This window comes from Podarcis tiliguerta (genome assembly GCF_965153285.1).
Source record: "Podarcis tiliguerta genome assembly, chromosome: 12".
Lineage (NCBI taxonomy): Eukaryota > Metazoa > Chordata > Lepidosauria > Squamata > Lacertidae > Podarcis > Podarcis tiliguerta.
The window spans coordinates 12,928,177-12,952,760 of record NC_139545.1 but is presented as its reverse complement, the minus strand read 5'-3'; the positions used below and the strand labels follow the sequence as shown (position 1 = coordinate 12,952,760).

The window sequence follows — 24,584 nt, the reverse complement described above, 5'->3', positions numbered from 1 at the left end:
CTCAAGAAGATGGTAAACAGCTATGGAGGACTCAAGAGAAGCCTGAAAGCCAAGAGTGAGGGTGCCTGTCAAATCTCTGGTGATCTCTGGATATTTTCCATAGCATGGGATAAATATTAAATGCTTAACTCCTTTGTTGAGGAGACAAGTCAGGAGATGAGGAAGGATTTTGTTAGCTTATTTATCTTGCTTTCTATTCAATTGCATGGGTATACCGTATTTTTCGCCCTATAGGACGCACTTTTCCCCCTCCAAAAATGAAGGGGAAATGTGTGTGCGTCCTATGGGGCGAATGCAGGTGGGAGGCAGGCAGGAATAGCTCCCAAAAGCCGCACACAAGCTCCATGCGGCTCTTGCGGCTTTTCCTCAGGAGGGACAAGGGACTGACGCGGCCAGTCAGTCCCTTCTCTCTCCTCTAGAAAAGCCCACAGGAGCCGCATGCTCCTTAAAGGGTGCGCGGCTCCTGTGGGCTTTTGCGGGAGGTGGGGGTATTGCCATAGCCGCACGCAGCTTCTCCTGGCTGGAGAGGTGACGCGTGGCTTTGGAAGCAGCCTCTTTAGCCGCATGCCACCTCTCCAGCCCGGCTAAGGAATAGCCCCGCGACCCTCTCCCAGCTGGAGAGGTGATGCACGGCTAGGGCAGCTGCCTCTTCTGTTCCTCCTCCAGCTTCACTTGAAGGGCGCTGCGCAGTTCTCCCTCTCCGCGCAGCGCCTTTCCTTCACAGGAGAGGTGTTGCACGGAGAGGGAAAACTGCCCCTTCAGCCACGTGCCTGCCTGGAAACTGGAGGAGGAACAGAAGGGTCTTCCTCTGCATCCCAAAGCCTGGGGCGAGCTGAGCTGAGCGCACCCCAGGCTTCGAGCTTCGCACAGCTCTCCGCAAGCCGTGGGAGCCCGGCGCAACTTCGCGCTGGGCTCCCACGGCTTGCGGAGAGCTGCTGTTCTGGGGGCTGGGGTCGGGGGAAGCTCCGCGCCTGGGGGGGGGAGGAAATAATTTCCCCCCCTTTATTTCCCCCCCAAAAAACTAGGTGCATCCTATGGGCCGGTGCGCCCTATGGGGCGAAAAATACGGTATATTCTGTATTTATTGACATGTGTAATTGTTCTTAATTTGCGTGTTGGGGTGGAATTGTTATATTCGTTGCTGTTCATATGATATGTTATGAGCGGCCTACAAATAAACATACAGTGGTACCCTGGTTCTCGAACGTAATCCATAATTCCGGCGCCCCGGAAACGATAGCCGACAGCCGCATCAGACGTTCGGCTTCTGAAAAACCTTTGAAAACCAGAACACTTATTTCTGGGTTTTCGGCATTTGGGAGCCGAAATGTTCGAGTACCAAGGTGTTCGAGAACCACTGTATATTGATGGTGGCTTTTTTAAAAGAATGGAATGAAAAGCAAAGGGATGGTTTGCAAAACGAGACGCGAGACCCAGTTAAAGCCACTGGGCTCTTTGCCATTTATTGCTGCTTATCAAGGCTGTGAAGGAGAGTATCCGACCTGCCTGAAAATCTACAGGAATTTGTGGAGAAACCCTCAATTTCTCTCTTCAAAACCATGGCTTTCCCCCTCCCAAGGAATCCTGTGAACTGTAGTTTGTTACAGGTGCTGTGGAGTTGTTAGGAGGCCCCTATTCCTCTCACAGAGCTACAATTCCCAGAGTTCCCTGGTAAGAGGGATTGGTTGTTAAACCACTCTGGAAATTGCATGGCTCTCTGAGGGGAATAGGGGTCTTCTAAGATCTCTTAGCATCCTTCAACTACCGTTCCCAGGATCCTTTTGGGGAAGCCATGGCTGTTTAAAGCGGTATGATACTGCTTTAGAAGCATAGTGCAGATGGGGCCCAAGTTTAACCCCTTATGTAACCCAGACCTAGTAATAAATAATAATAATAATAATAATAATAATAATTACTTATAGCCTGCCCATCTGGCTGGGTTTCCCCAGCCACTCTGTTGCCATTGCTAAGGGCCTGGAATGGGAATTAAAAAAAAAATACTTCCAAAATGCACGCTGCCACTCTAAATCGTCGTGTGTCCCCCATCCTGGCCTTGAACACAGCTAAAGCCATAGCTAAATTAATAAATTTGATTGTGAATTTAGGGAACATGGCCAGCCAATACCAGTAGTTTAGCTCCTGGACAGAAGAGAGTGCTGGAACCTAGGTCATGTGGGCAAAGTCTTCCTTACTATGGCAACACACTGAAAATAGGGATATCTTATTCAACAACAACAACAACAACAACAACAACAATAATAATACTGAACTCCTGGCCTACCTGGTGGCAAGTTCCCAGTCCAGGGTCAACCCACATGTCCAAAGTCCAAACTGAAGCACAGTCCTGCAGAAATCCTGGAGCATTCAAACCAGTGCCATATTACCAAATAGGCAGCAGCCTACAGGCCCCACTCCTTTTAGGAGTCCTGCAACAAAAGATCAAAATAACATTGATTTGACCTGGAAAGCAAATTACATACAAGCTTTCTTAGTTCAATTGGGGGGGGGGGCTAGATTCTGACCGCTTAGGGGCCTCCACAGGGTTTAATCCGGCACTGATCCAAGCTGAGGTCCACCAACATGGGTGTTAGAGCAGACACAGCACCTCAGTTCTGCTTTCCTTTTACACCTTGCTTGCTGATTGCAGCATCTGGGCTTGATGAGGCCTGTGACCCTCACCTGTCCCAAACCTAATCCAGCAGAGCAATCACACACCTCCCAGATCTAGCGAGCCTCACCTGGTCAGCTAGGAAGCTGGGCTTGGCTGTGTGATAGGAATTTTGAAGTCTTAAAGGTAAAGGTAAAGGTACCCTTGCCCGTACGGGCCAGTCTTGCCAGACTCTAGGGTTGTGCGCTCATCTTACTCTAAAGGCTGGGAGCCAGCGCTGTCCGAAGACACTTCCGAGTCACGTGGCCAGCGTGACAAGCTGCATCTGGCGAGCCAGCGCAGCACACGGAACGCCGTTTACCTTCCTGCTGGTAAGCGGTCCCTATTTATCTACTTGCACCCGAGAGTGCTTTCGAACTGCTAGGTTAGCAGGCGCTGGGACCGAACGACGGGAGCGCACCCCGCCGCGGGGATTTGAACCGCCGACCTTTCGATCGGCAAGTCCTAGGTGCTGAGGCTTTAACCCACATCGCCACCCACGTCTTAGATATATGGTAATGTTCATAAGTGTACCAACCAAGCACGTGCATAGATCAGCACAGGAAGACGGACCTCGAACCATTTTTGATTCCCAAACTGAGCAAATGTTTTCTCTGCAAGGTCGAAGTGGGAAACCTCCCCATTGTCTCTTTCCCCACAAATCCTGTCTTAAGGGCACATTTAAGATATGAATAGGGTGTGAGCCTGTGACCTGGCCCAGGAACTAAGTATTTATCATTACAAAAGACTGGCCAGGCTCCCCAGGCAATCCAATCAAGTAACCTGCCAGAGAGGAGATAAACAATGACAGGAGAAAAACAACATTCGAATTTCTGTTTTAGATCGCCTTTCCTGTGATGTAGGTATGATGTATCTGAGGGGTGGTCTTAGGTTACACCCCTTCTGTGATGTATGTATGATGTTTCTGGGGGTGGTCTTGATCTACAGGGTGGCAATTTCAAAAGTCTTTATAAGGCCTTGCGCGCCATTTTTCTAGGTTCCTCCTCAGGGGAGCACCCTGTTGCAACAGATCAATAAAGATCAAGCTTACTAGCTGCTTTGCTTCTCATTATTCTCTGGTTGGCCTCTGTTATTTTCTCCTACCAATAGGGAACCTATGTAAGGACTCTATATGGGCTCTTGGATACCCCATAAGGGAAAAGGGCAATTTTTGTTTACAACAGCTGCCTCAGCCTCCTGGACTGCCCCTCTCGCTGCTCCCTATGCCTCAGAGCCCACTGTGTTTGTGGAGACAGGGGTCCCTCTGGCTCTGGTTCTTGTGAACTGACGCCCATTTCCTTGCCATCCTCCATCACCCAGTGAATACTTCCTTCCCTGTCCCCTGCTTGCCCCGGTGTGTCCCAGTCCCTGCTACCACCCTCACTGGGATCATTTTCCTCCTCTTCTTCCTTCCCATCGTCCTGCCACTTCATGACAATAATGTGCTCCCAACCTATAAAAAACATAATAAAACAACAGCAACAATTTCATTATTTATACCCCGCCCATCTGGCTGGGTTTCCCCAGCCAGTCTGGGCGGCTCCCAATAGAATTAATGATAATAATAATAAAAAAGCGATGAAACATCAGACATTAAAAGCTTCCCTAAACACGGCTGCCTTCAGATCATAGCAGCCAACTTTTCCCTTTCTTAAGGGAAATTCCCTTATTCTGAATAGGATTCCTCGCAAGAAAAGGGAAAAGTTGACAGCTATGCTTCAGATGTCTTCTAAAAGTCAGGTAGTTGTTTATTTCCTTGACATCTGATGGGAGGGCGTTCCACAGGGCAGGCGCCACCACCAAGAAGGCCCTCTGCTTGGTTCCCTGTCACCTCCCAACTCACAGGGAGGAAACTGCCAAAAGGCCCTCAGCGCTAGATCTCAGTGAACGATGGGGGTGGAGGCGCACTTTCAGGTAAACCTGGCCAAGGCCTTTTAGGGCTTTAAAGGTTAGTACCAACACTTTGAATTGTGCTCAGAAACGTACTAGGAGTCAATGTAGGTCTTTCAGGACCGGTGTTATGTGGTCTTGGCCACTCCCAGTCACCAGTCTAGCCGCCGCATTCTGGATTAATTGTAGTTTCTGGGTCACCTTAAAAAAAACACCCTTCCATACCTTCCAACATTTCCCCAATCAAAATAGGGACCCCCTAAGGAAGAGTGGGACATTGTGGGATCAAATTAGAAACCAGGATGGCTTCTGTAAATCTGGGACTGTCCTTGGAAAAGGGTCTGTGGTGAGGTGTATCCACTGCTTAAGCCTCTACAATAACAATTATTTCTAAATTGAAAGCTATGCATCTAAAGCAGCACATGTGGATGTTATGCAAATATCTATCCTTTTGTTTATGATACATTCTCTCTCTCTCTCCCCCCCCCCATCCGTATCTCTCTCTCTTTCTCCAGTGCATTAAGTGGCCACCTTAGACACTGACACTATAGAAACTGTGCCAATTCTCTCACTCATTAAACAGCTTTAAGGCCTTGTTCCCGTGGCTCCAGTTACTGGGCGGATTACTCCTTGAGCAATTTCTAGACTAGTTTTCACCTGTTTATTTGGGCATAAAAGGATTCTCTGCCACACTCCTCTGATTGCAAAGTAAACTCATTTGCAGCTGCAGCTCTGTCAATCTGCGCAGGCAGATTGCAATTTGGAGTTCAAATGAGGTAGAACCAGGGGAATCTCAAACATTCATAAGAATAAATTAAACTCCGAGCACTTGTCCAAACAACTGCTGTTTAATTTGGAATCATCATATTGAGAATTATTTTCATATGAGCCACATAAAAAGTCTACCTTGGAACAAGGCTTTTTTAACGCCTCAATTCTTAATTGCAGATGAGGAAAATTATATTTTTTGCTTCTTGGAAGGGTGATGTTCATTGCAAAATGTTCTCAATGATAATGTTCTTTAAAAAAACAACTGTGATTTTGCCTATTCCAAATAAAAGGGCTATATTTTTCCATTATAATCTGCTAGTTTTCTCCAGGGTTTAATCACCCCCGAAGTGCAAAATAAAAGAGCCAGTGTTGTGTAATGATTAGAGTATTGGATTATGTCCTTGGGAGACAAGGATTCAGACCCCAACTCAGACATGAAGCACATCTTGAGCCAATCACCATCGCTCAGCCTAACCTAACCTCAAAGGGTTATTGAGAGGATAAAATGCAGACCCTCCAAGTGTCCCCATTTTCCAGGCACTAATACAGATTTATAGAAGCTGTTCTGATTTGATCCAGGAATGTCCTGTTTTTCCTTATGATGTTCCTATTTTCATCAAAACAATGTCGGTGGGTATGGTAGGATGTCCCTACTTTCATTGAAGAAATGTTGGAGGGTGTGGAGTTATGCAACCCCTGAGCCAAGGAGATAAGTAACTACACAACCTTTAGAAGACATCTGAAGGCATGTTTTACTATGTTTTTATATATGCTGGAAGCTGCACAGAGTGGCTGGGGCAACCCAGTCAGATGGACAGGGTATTATTATTGTTGTTGTTGTTGTTATGGAAAAGGACGACCTGTTTTCACTGGAGAAATGTTGAAGGGTATGAAAATGGGGAGGGTTAGAACCATGTATACCACCTCAAGCTCCTTGGAGGAAAATGTGGTATAAAAATAAATGTAATAAGTGAATAAAAATATTCCTTGTTAAGACAGGAATGCAGATGCTGATAAGCCCAGTCAAGGTCTCTTAACAGTATAAATGTTTCTGATTTGTTGTCTTTTAATTTTGTGACTGCTGGCACCATCTGCAGTGATCATGGAACCCAAGAAAGTAAAATCTCTCACTGACTCCATTTCTTCCCCTTTTATTTGCCAGGAGGTGATGGGACCAGTGGCCATGATCTTAGTTTTTTTTAATGTTGAGCTTCATGACCACAGGATTACAATCTATTAAAGCATAGGAAATTTCCTTGTATCAAGTCAGGCTAGAAGTTAATCTAGCCAAATAATGCCTTTTCTGAATGCCTGCAGCAATTCAGGAACTTTGGTAGAGGTCAAACATCTCCACCACCTCAGGCTTTTATTGGAGATACCAGAAATTGAACCTGCAGCTAAAGCAACGTGCTCTACCAGTGAGAGCCCTCCTTTTACAGTCTGCTTTGGATATAAAGCACAAGGAAAGGAAAAAAATGAAAATGGATTGCGGAAGGCAATCCGCCTGAAAGCTCTTCAGCAAGAAGGTAAGTTTAGTCAGCTACTACTAACAGAGCTTTGAGTCTTTTTAGTTTTTGTCTGTTTCAGTATGCTTCTTTCTTCTGTTAACAGTGACATCAGTAAAGTTTCTCCCATTTCCCTTGTGTAGCATTTGTATTTAGAGATTTAACATGGATGCTATAAGAAATACTGTTTAAAAAGAAGGCACACTGATAAATTGTTTGGTTTTGTGTATATATATATATATAAATGGTCTTTATGTATTTCATTTTTAGAACCTTCTTTATAATGAGTACTTGTAAGTTTTTCACAAGTGGTGGTGGCATTGGTTTTAGATTGCCCCCGGAGAAGGAACTTCTCCATTTCTGAAACACGTTGGGCTTTCAATAGCTCAGGTACCTATTTCTCCCTTGCTTGTTGTTTCCTACCAGAGCTGCAATTTCTGAGGCTGTTCGTTGCAACTAAAGGAGCAAATTCCGATCGTTTGAATTCAGCCAGTCTGACCACTAGCTCACCATGAGACTCCTGATATCAGTCATGGGTTCGAGCCCCCGTTGGGCAAAAAATGACCCTTTCAACTCCACAATTCCATGATTCTAATTCCTATTGACCAAAGAGGTGTGGAGCACTTCAGCCCAAATGATCTTTGAGTGGTCCACATGGGTAACAAGGACCAGCAGCGGTTGTGCAGTCTTATTTAGCTGAAAAACTGGGACCTTAGGCATGCAATCCATCATCACTCTCACTGTTTACGCAGTTGTATAAACTGTGGATGGTAGCATTCCTAGCAGGGAAACCGTGTATTGAACGCTAAGCAACAAGCTGCTTCAGCTTTTGAGACTTGCTCTGTATCATCTTTCTGCTTCTCCATGGGCTCGTTCCAACTTTCCGTCAACAATAGCAGCTGGATCAATTGGGCTCTCACTTAACAGCCCTATCACTTCATTAGGGTAGATCCTTTTCCTCCACCAATCCCAGTTTGTACTTGCTGAACTTGACATCCGTGGCATTCAGGGAAATGCCAATTATTAGAATAGATCTGAGGGAGGGGAGAATTAAGCTAAACATTTCCCAGAATTACGTTGTTTTGGGAAATCGTGCCAATTCCATTCCGCGCTATCTACATTTTGTAAATAACATACTGCCGTTATTTATTTGTTGCAACAGCACTTGGCTGAAAGGACTGTCAGGCAACATTGTCATCCTGTTGTTAATTCAACTTAACGCAGTCGGCATGGATTTGAGAGACATTGTTAATTCATTGGGGACCTGGGAAGATTTGTGCCGATCAGTTGTTGATACCATGCCTCCCACACAAAGGATATTTTTAGAGCTAACATTTTCCTTGATATTTTCACACGACTCCCATAGGTCTCCACACACAAAAAGCACAATCCGCCAGAAAATTAGTTATTTAAATGGAGCATGGACAAAATTTCCTGGTAGATTCTGCTAATTATTTTTGTAGAAAGTTTTGAACCCTTTGCTGAGACCAGTGATGCCCTTTTGGGCCACTGTAACATTTTTGGCTGCGTTTTCCCCTCTACTTCTGATGTTCAAGATTTGGGTGTTGTTGCTTACATGGTCAGAATGGTATCACCCATGGACCAAGAGCAATAGGCTTGGGAGAATCCCTAAAACTGTTTTTTAAAAAAATCAGTGGGAACTTAAGAAACAGCTCAAGTGATAACTGAACATGCTCAAATGGCCACAGAATACTGAAAGGAGGACAAGGGACAGACTGATTTCAGGAGTGGCTGAAATCCTGAACACTCCACATTGCAGATATTTGTTGCAGGACCTACTTGTAAAATATAATTTCTATTGACTGCCACTTGTCTTTCCTTAACCACAAGCTAACATGTCTTTGTCACTCACCTGGTACGTTATCACTAATACTAGTCGTTGGGGCTTTAAAAAAAAATAGTTGAACAAATTTATTTTTATTTCTTAAGCTACTATAGTAGGAAGTAGACACTGAAATTTCTGGATTTTTAAAAAATAAAATCAGTTTTAAAAAATACTTTATATTTTGAGATCTGACAGATTTTCCCACCCCATCTTGGAAGAGTGAATAAATGGGTAAATCAGGTTTAACAACAGCCCTTCAAGGGATGGAGCATGAGACTCTTAATCTCAGGGTTGTGGGTTTGAGTCCCATGTTGGATGAAAGATTCTTGCAATGCAGGAGTTTGGACTGGATTATCTTTGCAATTCCTTCCAACTCTACAACTCTGGGCTTCTGTGATCTCCTTAATTTAAAACTGAATGCAGTAGTCGTACCTTGGAAGTCGAACAGAATCCATTCCAGAAGGCCGTTTGACTTCTAAAATGTTTGGAAACCAAAGCGCGGCTTCTGATTGGCTGCAGGAAGCTCCTGCAGCCAATCGGAAGCCCCGTTGGATGTTTGGCTTCCAAAAATAGTTTGCAAACCGGAACAGTCACTTCTGGGTTTGCTGCGTTTGGAAGCCAAAATGTTAGAGAACTAAGCTGTTTGAAAACCAAGGTACGACTGTACTCACTTATGTCCCAGAAAGTGCACTTAAAATTGCAGCCGTAGTATTCTGTAGCATTTTTCCTGATTGTTCAGAGCATTATTTACCAAAATCGTATCAGATGTGTTCACACCCTAGTAAGGCCATCCAGTATGTTAGCTGTTGATGTGTAGGTGGGTAGTGGTGATTGCCTGTCTCTCCAATCATTCTACTAACCATTACATTTGACCAGCTTACCTTGTACGTATCGCATTATTGTCTTTTCACACATGGCCCTCTCTTTAGGATACTGGTGGTAGCTGCTCGAGAAGCGAGAAGTACACCCAGTCATTTCCAAGCCAGCTTTTGCTCCTCTTTGGGCACCCTTGCTTCTGCCTGCATCCTATAAGAACAGCCTACTGCAGCCTTTTTCAACCTGTGGGTCCCCAGATGCTGTTGAACTACAACTCCCATCACCCCTAGCTAGCAAGGCCAGAGCTCAGGGATGATGGGAGTTGTAGTCCAACATCTGGGGACCCACAGGGTTGAGAACCACTGGCCTACTGGATCGGGCCAGTGGTCCATCTAGTCTAGCATCCTGTTCTCACAGTGGCCAATCAGATGCTTGTGGGAAACTCTTTGAGTAGCCAGGTATACTAGGAGGCTTCTATCTATATGGACCCTGGGTTGGTCTAGGAATGTTGGGGTAATGTTGAACTGGCCAACGATAATTCCTCTTTCCGGAGAGCTTGGTTTATCTTCCATGCATTTGGAGCATGAAGTCCAGGATGTTGAGCCCCTCCCCCAACCCCTCTTCCTTGTCCATTCTGCAAACAACAGAAATGCATCAAGGCAATTTTGTGAACTTTCATCCCTCTCTAATCAAGCGTGCTGCTTACGAGGCAAGTCCAAGCCCCAGAACAATACAGCATGCGAGAAATTCTGGAACTTTCAGCAAAGCACTGCCACAGTGACACCCGTTTCAAGTTTATTTCGATTACTGAAAAAGGTTTTGCAAAAAGAAAAAAAGGACTGGATTTAGAGAAACGTCCTACAGTGGAAAGCAAACTCTTATTTGGCCCCAACAACCATCTCCAACATTTGTCCTTTTGTGGAGAAATGGCAGAGGAGGCAGTTTCCTAAGGGAATTCGTTTTTACAAGGTTATTTGCTACGGTTACTAAAAAGAAATTAACTTTTCAAATAGCTTGTGTGTTGTTATTTTCACTCCAAGTCGAGGACAGAGAAAGCAAAGCATGCTTGTCTAGTGTTCCCCTCCCCTCCCCTGGAATGGTGAACAAAATATTAGGTTACGCACAAGGGGAAGTATTTTCTGATGGGGGAAAACTGGTTGTGCGAATAGAGGCCCAAACAACCGTTCACATGGCTAAGCTCAGGGGGGAGGGAGTTATTGTAACAATGGGACATTGTTATTTTAGCTAGCACCATTAAGAATTTATGCCTTCTGAAGCATAGGAATTATCTTTTTAGGCCAGATCGAAATTCAATTCTCATTCTAAGGACCAGTAACAAATCTGCAGGGCGAAAAAGTCATCACATATATAGCAGTCAGTATCAACCAATGTCGTTGACGATTCTTTCTCCATTCTTCCCATAGCACAAAGAGCCAGTCCTTTCTCCATCTCCAATAATATAGCCCCCAACATGTATCAAGGGAAACAAGGCATAGAAGAATGGAGTTTATAATTAACTTTCAGGAATTTTGGCACTTTATTCATACTGCATGTTTCAGTATTTATTTCTATTGTTTTTATATTGTAGCCTGCAGTGAGCCTTTGCAATGGGTGATATAAAACACTTAAAAATGATCCTTTAATTTACTTCTAAATAGTGTAAAGGGCAGAGCCTTGTTTCATTTCTCTATCTATAATTCTGATTCCACACTTGATTCAACACTTGGGTGGCTGACAGCTTAAGATCCCTTTTTCTTCCCCACCTGAACAGTGAAGATATTTTATTAAATCACCACCATTCTAGAGTGTATGTGAATCAAAAGGTTAAGACTGGCTTATTATTTTATAACAATTACGCTTGATAGCTAATGGAGTTTCTGTATGCAAATGCATACAGTGAAAAAACACGTTTTTAAAATTCCAGCTAAAATTAGGGTGGCAAATTATGCATCATCAAAAAAGAAAGCTAAAAGGGGAGATTTGCATAACATCTGCATATGTTGACTGATATGGATATAGATTTAGAATTATGAAACTGTAAACAGAGCTCACCAAAAGTGAGGAAGACTGCAGCTGGCTCATTCTGTTGTCCAGCTGGAAACTGGTCTCTCCTGCCCTTCATTCGTATGGTTCCTTATCTTTAAGCCAGGCAGAGAGGCTGAACAGTCCTTCAAATAGAAGACTGCCCTCTGACGTAGAATACCGTATTTCTTGCCCTATAGGGCGCACCTAGATTTTTTTTTTGGGGGGGGAGAAATAAAGGAAAAAATTATTTCCCCCCCAGGCACGGGGCTGGGGCAGGGGAAGCCCAAGCTTCCCCAGCCCCCAGCCCAGGCTGCTATCCGCAAGCCTTGGGAGCCTGGCGGGAACTCCCGCTGCGCTCCCCGGGTTTCGGGCTGCAGGCTGCTGTCCGCAAGCCTTGGGAGCCCGGTGGGAAGTCCCGCGGGCTCCCAAGGCTTGCGGATAGCTTCCTGAAGCCTGCATTCGCCCCATAGGACGCACACACATTTCCCCATCATTTTTGGAGGGGGAAAAGTGCATCCTATAGGGCGAAAAATACGGTATATGGCCACACTAGATGAAACTAGGTATCACTGTGTAACAGGCGAAACCTGTGCTTATGGTCACCTTTTCAACATTGACTCAGCTTCGACACCAGAGACTTTTGGATCAGATTTTTGAATGCCCAAGTCAACAGGATTAAGCCAATCTTCATTAAAATGCAAACGTCAATAAACCAAAGATAATTCTTTGAGAGCCATGCTCAGGATGGAATTGGACCAGAGATTTTGAAGGCTGAGCTAACTCCTAACAATTATACAAAATGCAAAAAGGTTATTTACACATGCTCAGGTTGGTAAATATATTGAAGTTTGTGGCACGGCAGCAGCCAGGCAATGTTGGGCTACACACTAGTCTCTGTTTCCTGGAGCTTCTGAAATGCTGTTCAAGGTAGACAGCTGTTTAAATTCGGCCACTGTGAGAATCTGGTTTTGATAGCTCTAATTGCCACCCACCCCCACAAGAAACAATATCTACTTGGAGTATTTGCCCTTTAGAGTTCCATGGATTAAAGGCTTAGAAATATTGGCCATACATTATTGGGCTGATTTCCAAATTGTCAAGACAGAGAGCTGACTTGTGACTCGTGGTTTGCCAATAAGATTGCACACTAAGCTCTGTGAACTGAGATGGCAAAGAAGTGAAGCCAGGAAACCTGTTCCTTTTTGTTACAGAAATTTCCAGTGTCTAGAACAACCGACTTACTGTACTAACCAAGTGGCTGAACTGGTTCAAGAGAACAGCTATACATGCTATGGAAGTACATCATTGACTCTCCGTATCTGAAAGGCACCTCGTTTTTTATTTCCACTTTATAAAGTGCACAGACAAGATAACAGTTTCCATTCTAGCCGAACCTCTAAATCTGTGTGAGAATCAGATCTGAACAAAAAACCAAAACTGGCATGTATGGATGTCCCTTGGCAAGACTGCAATACTTGGACTTGATCTGTTACCAGCATGCTGCTTTGAAACATGGAGACAATAATTTAAACAGAGGAGTTGTGTGTTTTTTGCCTAGAATTAATTTTCATTAGCTTGTTTTGTGCTGGTGAACTCTGTGGGAATTGGTGGAAAATATAGCCAAGATGTACTCGAATAAACAAGAAGGTAGAAAACACATTTTATTATGGATGCTGAGACTGATTAACCAAGCTGAATGGTTATGACTAGGATCAGTGAAAGGGATGATGGATTACAACAGTGTACATTACTTTCAGTAACAATACACTGAAAATATCTTTCCTCATTATTATAATTATTAAAAGAACACCCCCTCCCAAAATATTTCTGCATAGGGAAACAAGAATAAGGATGCCTTTTACTGCATTACACCTTATCCCTGCACCAAATACTCACAGCAACATTTTCACCTGTATGTAACAACAGTGATAAAAATGAAAGCCAGCTTTTGTACATGATTTCCAGAGAAATATTTGCAGAAGTGCTCATGTTCATTGATTATATACAAGTTAGCTTTTGCTTCTTTATCACTCAGCGCTTTAATTTTTCTGCCCTCTGCAGCATCTTGGTTGGAGAATATGGTCGAGTTTCTTTCTCCCCACTTTAATGGAAAGTGATAAACAGGCAGTTTTAAGAAAATACGGCTACCAGCTATTCCTGGATAAGGAAGTTGACAAGCGCAGTTCTAGGAGACAGTATGAACTTTTTAATGGTGCGTCCTTGGAGATATTCGGTCCCCAGCTTACTTTGAACAACCAGTTCACGAACTACTTCTGCGTCTCGGGATACTTGTTGAGGTACACCAACTTTTCCACAGGGTTTGTTGTTGATCTGGAAGGGGAAAAGGAGACAGAGATGAGAACTAAAAGGAGATGTCTACAAATGGGCCCTCAAGTTTCTTGTCCATTTACCCCATTTGCTAGATAAATAATTCAGACTTCTGTTACCTTGTGTCAGTCTGCCTTTTTGTTACTGTATGTTATCACATGTATAAAGGTAAAGGGTAAAGGGACCCCTGACCATTAGGTCCAGTCATGACCGACTCTGGGGTTGCGGCGCTCATCTCGCTTTATGTGGCCAGCATGACTAAGCCGCTTCTGGCGAACCAGAGCAGTGCATGGAAACGCCATTTACCTTCCCGCCGGAGTGGTACCTATTTATCTACTTGCACTTTGATGTGCTTTCGAACTGCTAGGTTGGCAGGAGCAGGGACTGAGCAATGGGAGCTCACTCCGTTGCGGGGAATCAAACCGCCAACCTTCCGATCGGCAAGTCCTAGGCTCTGTGGTTTAACCCTCAGCGCCACCTGTGTCCCTCTGTGTCATGTAGTTCTACTCTAATTATATTTTCATGTCAGACCGTGATCAGACTTCTCTGTAGGGTTTTGTACCAGTGGAGGAATGTCCCAGGCCCAATCAGGTCCTCTTGTTTCCACACAGTCTCTTGTCACGGCCCAACTCCCACCCCATGTCTCTGAATCCCATCTTGGATATGGGCCACTTCCACTCCCGAGGTCACATTGACTAGATCTAGGGCTGCTAAAAGGATGGACTGGAGCACAGTGGTGTTACACAAACCCTCTGCACGCAAACCAAGCTGGCAATAGCTTCCCAGATATGGCTGGGAGAGATTTCTGCCTGGAACCCTGGAGAGCCATTGCCAGCGAGGGCAGGTAAATACTAAACCAGGTGGACCAATGTTCTGAGTAGGAGTGGCTGACATGAAGGAGGAGTGTTGGTCCTTTGACAGCAACATCACTACTGGTTAACGGTTTGGTGCAGGGACAGGCAAGATTGGGGTGATGTCAGCACACCGGCGGAGCCAATTCTGCACTGGTACGTCCTTGCAACTGCCCAGTCCCCACTGTTGAGTGGTCTCTTTAAATTTGAAAGTTCATTATTGTTCCACAAGATGTGTATTTCTTTAAGGGCCAGAGCAAATAACGTGACCTCGTTTTACAGCTGTGAAGCAGTATAGCAGGTGCTATTAAGTTATGTTAATTAAGCTGTTGGGTATAGTATATAAAGAGCAGAACCTAACTCTCCCAGTACCCTGGTGGTTGGGTCATGCTTATTGATACATTTAGTGTAAAAGGAGTTTTTGTTTTTGTTATTAAAGGTAAAGGTAAAGGTACCCCTGCCCGTACGGGCCAGTCTTGACAGACTCTAGGGTTGTGCGCCCATCTCACTCAAAGAGGCCGGGGGACAGCGCTGTCCGGAGACACTTTCGGGTCACGTGGCCAGCGTGACATCGCTGCTCTGGCGAGCCAGAGCCGCACACGGAAACGCTGTTTACCTTCCCGCTAGTAAGCGGTCCCTATTTATCTACTTGCACCCAGGGGTGCTTTCGAACTGCTAGGTTGGCAGGCGCTGGGACCGAAGAGCGGGAGCGCACCCCGCTGCGGGGATTCGAACCGCCGACCTTTCGATCGGCAAGCCCTAGGCACTGAGGCTTTAACCCACAGCGCCACCCGCGTCCCTTGTTTTTGTTATTAAAACCTAGCAAAAGTTATTTTTGCGTTCTTTGTAATGTGTGGTCTCCCCAGCACGCCTTCTGCAGCGCAACTAATCTGCAAATAGCCAACACCCACATGCTCCTGATAAGTGGCATAAATGCTGCTGCCAGGAGTGGTTACATGCTGCAGTCCCTCCATGCCAGCTACTCCTGACTCTGTATTAAGGCAGCCAGCTATGACTTTCCAAGTAGAAAACACAGAGCAATCACTAACTGAACCAACTAGGGAGGTGGGATTGAGGTGAGGGCTTCTGTTGATTTGAAACCTACACTTCTGCCATTGCTGAGTTTATTTCGAAGACAATCTGCTGGGCCTTAACAGCAGCAAAATTAACCTCCCCAACATACAACCTTCCCCCCGATAGGTGATGCAAGAATATTTACAAATCTTACCATCACAACCAAAGGAAGAGTACGTGTTCTTACCAGAACGGAGACTTGCACTATTTCTGGCAGCTGTTCAGACTTTGGGTCCACCGTAGGCCAGGACTGCTGCAATACGTCCATGTGCCAGAGATGATGAGTGCAAAGTTTGTTTTGAGCGTGAGACAAGCCTGAAACACAACATCAATGGATTGCTTGTACTTAAAACGAAACATTTGTTTTTGCAGTTTGCTTGCTCCGTTTAAGCACTGCCCAGAGCAGAACCGTGGGGAGTTTGCTTTAGCACAGAACTGCCGACATCCTGTAAGCTGAATGTGTACCAGATTGCGCATCACAAACCAAAGAAAGCAAAATAGCTCTGCTGTCTGAAATTCAAGCAATAGGTTAAGGGAAGATGAGAAAAATAGTCCTATGCTATTCTTAAAGGGCTTAAAAACAGATGGGGACAGGAGATTTATTATTTATTATTATTATTATTATTATTATTATTATTATTATTATTATTATTATTAATCTTATTAGACTTGTTAGCTGCTTGTCACGTGAAGCTTGTCTCCAGGCGACTTACACCACATTTAAAAACAAATATATTTACTTATTTATTGAATTTATATATGCCCTTTACCCGCAGTTCTCTGTACATTATGGTACATGATACCATAAAAACAGAACAAAACCACCCCCCTAGAAGCCACAGCACACAAGGAACATGACAAATATATCTACTCATTAAAGCTTAATTTAGGTTGTATAACGAATATTTTTGGGAGTGAGCCCCAAAAATAATGGGACTGTATTCTGAGGAAGTATTTACAGGATTGCGCTGCAAGAGATTGTTATGGTACAAAAGAAAACTATAATATTTTCAAAATATAGTCCAGTCAAAGTTAGATACATGCTAATCTTCTGTCCTGCTGAAATGAACTACCTAATGTTAGCTGGCTCATGACCCCAGTCTGTTGGATAAAAAGCTAGATACTCAGCTTTTTGTAAATCACAGAAATGGTTTTGGACACAGAGTCCTTAGCCTGACACAAAATAAATTTTTTTTTTGGTGGCAGCCAATTTTATTTTAACCACTTGAATATTTTAAACCACTTTTTTTGTAACTCAACCAAGGCAGTGTGCAACAAATCAAAACAAAAACATGATAATATTCATTAGAAACAAGTTTTCTGTGAAGCCACAACACGCGGTCTTCTTGGTGTGGAGTAGTTTTCCAACAATGTACTTAGTCAGGTGGCAAAATTAAGCAGTCTCAATCGCAAGTACATGCGTGAAACTTTTCAAAGTGTAAAGGAAAGTAATAAGCTGCTTGAACAGTGATTCATTTTTCTTGCTGGCCCTTTCTGGTTAGGACTTTTCCGTTTGTAAATGAGCTCAGTTCTTTCCTAGACATCACATGTTAGATGGGAAAGCAGAAAACATGCAATTATAGGCCACTCCTTATTTTTTTGTTCAACGGGGATTTCTCACAACATAACAAACCCTCCATCCCTCACCTTTCTGAAAAAAACAAGAGATCAGCGACATGGCGAATCCAGATATATAACATTAAAAAACAACAACCTCACAGGAGGAGAACTCTGGGACAACAGCAATACTGCAGCCTTGAGATTTGTTGACAAATAATTGCTACCTGAAGGCATACTATACAAAATTGTGAAACGATGCCACTTAGAATTCCTTGGGCAGGAAAGCTAAAACTTTTCCACAGGGTTTGTTGTTTTCAAAACTTGGAAGTTTCTGTTTATTTAGCTTATTTGCTTTTCTGTGCTAATTCTCACTTTTGGAACCCAAATAGAAGCCATTGTTACCGTCCGTAGCTCCAAGGTGCATTGAGTTTTCATTACTTCCTGTATTCATAAACATTATAAAAAAGTCACAATCCTATACAGTCAAACCTCAGTTGTTGAACGTAATCCGTTCCGGAAGACCATTCAACTTCCGAAACATTCGACAACCAATGAGAGATTCTTGCACTCAAGTGGAAGCCACGTCAGACGTTCATGTTCTGAGGAACATTCGAAAACCGGAGCATTTACTTCCGGGTTTTCGGCATTCAGGAAACAAAATGTTCCAAAACGGAGCAGTTCAAGAACCAAGGTTTGACTGTACAGTGTTACCTCGGGTTACAGACGCTTCAGGTTACAGACTCTGCTAACCCAGAAATAGTGCTTCAGGTTAAGAACTTTGCTTCAGGATGAGAACAGAAATCGTGCTCTGTCGGCGTGGCGGCAGCGGGAGGCCCCATTAGTTAAAGTGGTGCTTCAGGTTAAGAACAGTTTCAGATTAAGAACGGACCTCCGGAACGAATTAAGTACTTAACCCGAGGTACCACTGTACACATATCTGGGAGTGTTTGAGGGCTTCCTTTGAAGTAGACCTGTATAGGAGAGCACTGCTTATGATCCAAAAGCAGTTCCATCTGCTTAAACCAGGGATGGACAAAATGCAGCCCTCCAGATGTTGCTTTCCCCTCAATCCCAGCCAGCATGACCAATAGTTCAGGGGTGATGGGATTTGTAGTCTAACAAGACCTGCAAGGCCACAGATTGTCTACCTTGGCTGAAACCATCAGAAAGAAAGGTTTTACAGAATTAGGAATTACTTGTCAAACGTCTTTAAAATATTTTTAAAGTTTCCAGATTCCAAAACCTCCTTCCAGATACCTAGATACAGCTGAAACGTTGGGTTCTGGTCCAGGAACTCGATAACTTCACAATGTGAAGGACAACATCAGTGACTGAACTCAACAGAATATACTCTTTGGGGATGGGGTGGAATTCAGATAATTAAACTAGTTTTCCGACCAACTTAATCCAAGGCCACAAATCATACGGAAGGGCTTTTACACCATCTAGAAAGAACAAGAATGACCACCAAACACAGCAAAACAGGATAGTGTGCACAGAAGGAACTTTCTTTATTATTTAGGCAAAGAACGCAAAATATGATCTGAAGCTCAACATCAAAAAAACAAAGATCACGGCCACTGGTCCCATCACCTCCTGGCAAATAGAAGGGGAAGAAATGGAGGCAGTGAGAGATTTTACTTTCTTGGGCTCCATGATCACTGCAGATGGTGACAGCAGCCACGAAATTAAAAGATGCCTGCTTCTTGGGAGAAAAGCAATGACAAACCTAGACAGCATCTTAAAAAGCAGAGACATCACCTTGCCAGCGAAGGTCCGTAGAATTAAAGCTATGGTTTTCCCAGTAGTGATGTATGGAAGTGAGAGCTGGACCATAAAGGAGGCTGATCACCGAAGAATTGATGCTTTTGAATTATGGTGCTGGAGGAGACTCTTGAGAGTCCCATGGACTGCAAGAAGATCAAACCTCTCCATTCTGAAGGAAATCAGCCCTGAGTGCTCACTGGAAGGACAGATCCTGAAGCTGAGGCTCCAATACTTTGGCCACCTCATGAGAAGAGAAGACTCCCTGGAAAAGACCCTGATGTTGGGAAAGATGGAGGGCACAAGGAGAAGGGGACGACAGAGGAAGAGATGGTTGGACAGTGTTCTCGAAGCTACCAGCATGAGTTTGACCAAACTGCGGGAGGCAGTGGAAGACAGGAGTGCCTGGCATGCTCTGGTCCAGGGGGTCACGAAGAGTCGGACATGACTAAATGACTAAACAACAACAAGCAGAGCCCCGCAACCCTGCAAAATAAGCGTGAACTTAAAGCAGGTAGATTACTTATACGGGATATATACATGACACATATATTCTCTGCAGAGTACTTCTAATGCCCTTGATTTGTTGTGGGAGGACTGTGAAAACTGGTCAGGCAACGCAACCGACACAAAACAAATAGGAAAATCTTAAATGAAAGTAAAGAAGACTTCACTCTTGTTAATGTATCTTTTGCAAGATTAACTTTTCTTGATGGGACTCCTAGCATAACATAAAGCCTTCCAGATCCAGTAATCTTACATCCTTATCTGGATAGAAAAAAATATTTTATTTCGCAAACAGTCAAGTATCTTATATGTGGTGTCTGAATGTTACTCAGATGCAAGGTTCCAGGAAGGAAACACGGTTTCCTCATCCTGTTCACATTTGCAAATTGCCAAGTTATCAGTCTGGTGAACTCTTGCCAGCAGTAAAAGGCTGAGGGACATGTTTTGGCAGTGAATACGCAGAAGGGTTGACACGTGGGCAAGTGGAACACTCTGAATTTAAAAGGAGACACGAAGAGCAAACGGGAAAACATTGCTGAGGTAGATTATCAGAGAACAATTGGACTCCGCAAAGTATGAAATATTAGGACACTCTAAACCTCTCTTAGTGTTCACTGGGTGAAGTGGATTTCATTCCTAGAAAGCAATCCAACTATTTTGCTGCGAGGGTTACAAGTACTTTTCAACAACTAAATTGAACAATGGTACAGTTACGGCTTGAACAAAACAGTCAACCTCCTTGAAAAGCTTTACTATCACTAAGAAAACTGTTGCATAGTTCTTTTAGCTGAAAACCACGTATTTATTTAATGTTGCTTAATATTATAAAACCTCTAAGCAATTGAAATACAGTCGTATCTTGGTTGTCGAATGCCTTGGAACTCAGACGTTTTGGCTCCCAAACGCTGTGAACCCGAAAGTGATTGTTCCGGTTTGTGAACGTTCTTTTGGAACCTGAATGTCCGATGGGGCTTCTGCGGCTTCTGATTGGCTGTAGGAGCTTCCTGCAGCCAATCAGAAGCAGTGATTTGGTTTTGGAAGTCGAACGGACTTACAGAACAGATTCCGTTCGACTTCCAAGGTACGACTGTAAAAATAAAAATGTGACAGTGACATTCATTAAGATTTCTAAAAATTAGATAAGAACAAGATTAAAACCAAAACAAACTATCACAAACAAAACTGAGCCATGTACAAAATGGAGAATTAAAAATTAAGATTTCAGGAAAGATTTGATTGTACTGGGGGAGGTTGTCTGAAAGGTATGCTTTCCCTTAGTGGTTTAGGGTTTTAAATGCCAGCAACAGTGCCTTAAACCCTGTATTATGGTAGGTAAGAGCAGGACTCTGGGAAAATTCAATAATGGGTTTACATAAGCTCTTCTGATGCATACCATGACCAGAAAATGAAAAGACAGGCTTATCTTGAAGAATTTTCTTCCTAGCAGAGGAGGGAATCTGCCCATATATTAGGCCTGCTGATCACAGACAACTAAAATATTCTTTTTTATGCAGAAGCTATGCTTGGCTGCTTTTTGAAATATGATTTGAAGCTCCTAGTAACATAGGGATAACAAGGGGCACTAAAATCTATTAGCTCAAGGCAGGCTACTAGAACAGAGCAAGACACAAAGGTAACATGAAATAAGTTCTCAAAGGACATTATAGCACTTAATTCAGCCAAGGGGAACACAGGGTAAATAAGTACGAAACATAATGTACAAGCCTGCACTCAAATAGCCCCCTCCTTATTGATGTGCTGGGCATGTAAGAATTATGCAGTAAACACTTCCCTGCCACAAAATCCTGGGAAGACAAAAAAGTCATTTATCTTGAGGGCAGTTCAAAGAACTTAATATGAGATTGGATAAATGCCAGTGTATGCTTTCCTGTTTGCTATTTCTCTCAGCCAGCAGATTTTTTTTTTTAAAATAAATTAAAAATCCAGTGATCAGTATTTCCTACTACGGAACGAGAACTGCTAGACAGATCTAAGCATCTGCCCTCTTGCATTAAAAAATAGGTATTCCTAACTGGTAAGCTGCTTGACTGGCATGTGTCATTCAAAGGCACAAACCACTTCGAAGCCCATGGCAGAGGAAAGGTTAGCTCAGTGAAACAGCATCTGCTTTGTGTCAAGAAGGTCCCAGGTTATCGATCACCTGCATGTCTAGGTAGGGATGAGGGAGACTCCCTGCCTTAAACCCTGGAAAGCCATTGCCAATCAGCATTGGCGATACTGAGCTAGATGGACCAATGGGCTGATTCCGTATATGACAGCTCCCTCTTTCTTAAGGCAGCACAGCAGCATTTTTTTAAAACTAAAAACAAAACAAAACACTACGCTATCTTTCAACAAAAGCAGAGACATCACCTTGCCAACAAAGGTCCGTATAGTAAAAGCTATGGTTTTCCCAGCAGTGATGTATGGAAGTGAGAGCTGGACCATAAAGAAGGCTGATCACCGAAGAATTGATGCCTTTGAATTATGGTGCTGGAGGAGACGCTTGAGAGTCCCATGGACTGCAAGAAGATCAAACCTATCCATTCTGAAGGAAATCAGCCCTGAGTGCTCACCGGAAGGAGAGATCCTGAAGCTGAGGCTCCAATACTTTGGCCACCTCATGAGAAGAGAAGACTCCCTGGAAAAGACCCTGATGTTGGGAAAGATGGAGGGCACAAGGAGAAGGGGACGACAGAGGAAGAGATGGTAGGACAGTGTTCTCGAAGCTACCAGAATGAGTTTGACCAAACTGCGGGAGGCAGTGGAAGACAGGAGTGCCTGGCGTGCTCTGGTCCATGGGGTCACGAAGAGTCGGACACGACTAAATGACTAAAGAACAAAATCTTTCAACAACCAATGAGATTCAAGTAGAAAGAACCCCACTGAATAAATACAATTGTAAAGATGTTGAGAAGTGCCCAGCTACCTTAAAGGCAAAGCCAGCCTGCAGCATCGCTGCTTAACACCTGCCATCTCCCCTCCCTTTGTGCCCTAACTCTTGCACAAGAAGAACACCACGATTGGTGGGTTCATTTTCCTCATGGGCGCAGTTAACTCCTTTGGCTACTTCAGCCATCTATGGGCTTTTAAACTGGGGAGAGGGTATTGTTTGTGTTGGTCACGACGGCGTGTATTTTTGTGTTTTTATGCTGTAAATCGACCTGTGATCCTTGGATGAAGGGTGGTCGAGAAATTTAAATAAAGAGAATATCGAGCGAATTCAGCCCGTTTACCGCCTGCATCTGCACGGCCAGAGCATACAAGATCTGTGGGTTGTTCGAAATACACAGTCAAACCAGGGCCCCCAAATAAAGAAGCCACATTAAGATTAGTGATGGAGATGTACGGGAGGAAGGAGAAAAAGATAGGTGGCGTAAAATACAAACGAAACAATCCCTCTCTAAGGTGGTCTCGCTAGCATCACGGGTAATCTTTGCTCATCCCAAAAAAATACATTTGAGATTTCTCTTTTAAGATTTCTCTTTAAATAGCTTGTGCTAGCTGGACAATCAAAAATGTCCCGTATTTTTTGCTCTATAAGATGCACTTTCCCCCTCCTAAAAAGTAAGGGGAAATGTGTGTGCGTCTTATGGAGTGAGTGCAGGCTCCATGGCTTCAGCGAAAGCAACGTGAAGCCTCCGGAGCGCAGTGGGAGCTCCCGCTGCGCTCTGGAGGCTTCGCGTTGCTTTTGCTGAAGCCAGGAGAGCAAGAGGGGCCAGTGTGCACCGACCCCGCTTGCTCTCCTGGCTTCAAGGATAGCTGCCCGAAGAGTGCTGAAGAGGTGCTGCGCAGAGAGGGAAAGCTGCGCAGCGCCCCTTCAGTGAAGCGGGAGGAGAAATGGAAGGTGCTCCATTTCTCTTGCCGCTTTGCTGGAGAGGAGCTGCACAGAGAGGGAGAGAATATTTTTTTTCTTGCTCTCCTCCTCTATAACTAGGTGCATCTTATAGAGCGAAAAATACGGTATTTTGTGATGAGCAAAGATGACAACAAATGGGGAATAACCCCCATTTTAATCATGAAATGGGTGTGTGTATGGATGTGGCAGGATCTTCCAATTAAATAGGTCCATGTGTGCTTAGGACCCCTCTTAAGTGCAGTTTTAGATGCTCAGCATGCCCATCACATAGACAAGGAGCTGCTGGGGTGGGACACTAGCGGTTCTCACAACCCAGAAAAGTAAAAGACGTGAACTGAGACAGTTTTTTCATCTACTTCTGGAAGACAGAACACCAGGAGGGTACTTGACATGCAGCAAGAAAGTCTCTACCTAATGTGGAAGGCAAAGTATTTATGCCACTGAGTTTTAAGGAGTCAGATATTTTATTCTTAGGCTCCCCCCACCCCCCCGGACAAGATTTCCTGTACAGCTACTTCATTATTTTCTTTTACTTATTTTGGTCTACCTCCCTATCCCTGAAGGGACGCCGAGAAGTCAAAGGGGCTGCAAAACAGAGCTTTCACATTACGTTACATTAAATGACTAGACCAAGCCAATACGGATGTGAAAGAGCCACTGGAGAAGGGGAAGGGTGGGTCGAGATGTCCAAAAGGGGGGGGGGGAGAGAAGTGGTTTTTGCAAGAAATTTTGCAGCTGCAGTACCCAGAGGGATTACTGCGTTAGTCTGTAGCAGAAGCAGCAGCAGCAGCAGCAACAGAATCTAAAGCCCTTTAAAGATTAACACATTTACTGTGTCAAAGTTCTGCAGACCACAACCCACACTCCGATAAAGTGAGCGTTCAATGAAAGCGGAGGCCAAACTAGTGTGCCAGTCTTTAAAGCACCAACAACAGTTTTTACTGTGACAAAAGACCCTTACTGACAAAGGTTCAGAATTTAGCTCTTTTCTGTTCTGGTTCTTATGTGGGCTTTGTTTAGCCTTTGTGCTGACCTTTAAAGCCCTAAACGGCCTCGGTCCAGTATACCTGAAGGAGCGTCTCCACCTCCATCATTCTGCCCGGACACTGAGGTCCAGCGCCGAGGGCCTTCTGGCGGCTCC

At 44.1% G+C, this 24,584-nt stretch overlaps 1 protein-coding gene and 2 long non-coding RNA genes across 4 annotated transcripts in view; 1 reads left to right on the top strand and 2 right to left on the bottom strand.

Annotated features, from left to right (window-relative positions):
• Window positions 1-1,188: 1,188 nt before the first annotated feature.
• LOC310660525 lies at window positions 1,189-2,785 on the bottom strand. Its single transcript, XR_014503478.1, has 2 exons — window positions 2,282-2,785; window positions 1,189-1,267 (listed from the first exon to the last, which is right to left on the bottom strand). It is a non-coding gene; the product is annotated as an uncharacterized lncRNA (long non-coding RNA).
• Window positions 2,786-4,153: 1,368 nt separating this feature from the next.
• On the top strand, window positions 4,154-13,298 carry LOC310660527. 2 transcript variants are annotated; one of them, XR_014503480.1, is made up of 3 exons: window positions 4,154-4,595; window positions 6,626-6,834; window positions 12,712-13,298. It is a non-coding gene; the product is annotated as an uncharacterized lncRNA (long non-coding RNA). The 2 variants fall into 2 exon arrangements; XR_014503481.1 differs by lacking the exon at window positions 4,154-4,595 and having other exon boundaries at window positions 6,484-6,834.
• LARS2 (leucyl-tRNA synthetase 2, mitochondrial) overlaps window positions 13,145-24,584 on the bottom strand; it is a 60,227-nt gene continuing 48,787 nt past the window's right edge. The window contains exons 20-21 of the mRNA XM_083404739.1: window positions 15,941-16,068; window positions 13,145-13,831 (exon numbers count right to left, since the gene is read on the bottom strand). Of these exons, the coding sequence (XP_083260865.1) occupies window positions 13,652-13,831; window positions 15,941-16,068 (308 nt within the window). The 3' untranslated portion in view covers window positions 13,145-13,651. The remainder of the gene's footprint in view (window positions 13,832-15,940; window positions 16,069-24,584) is intronic.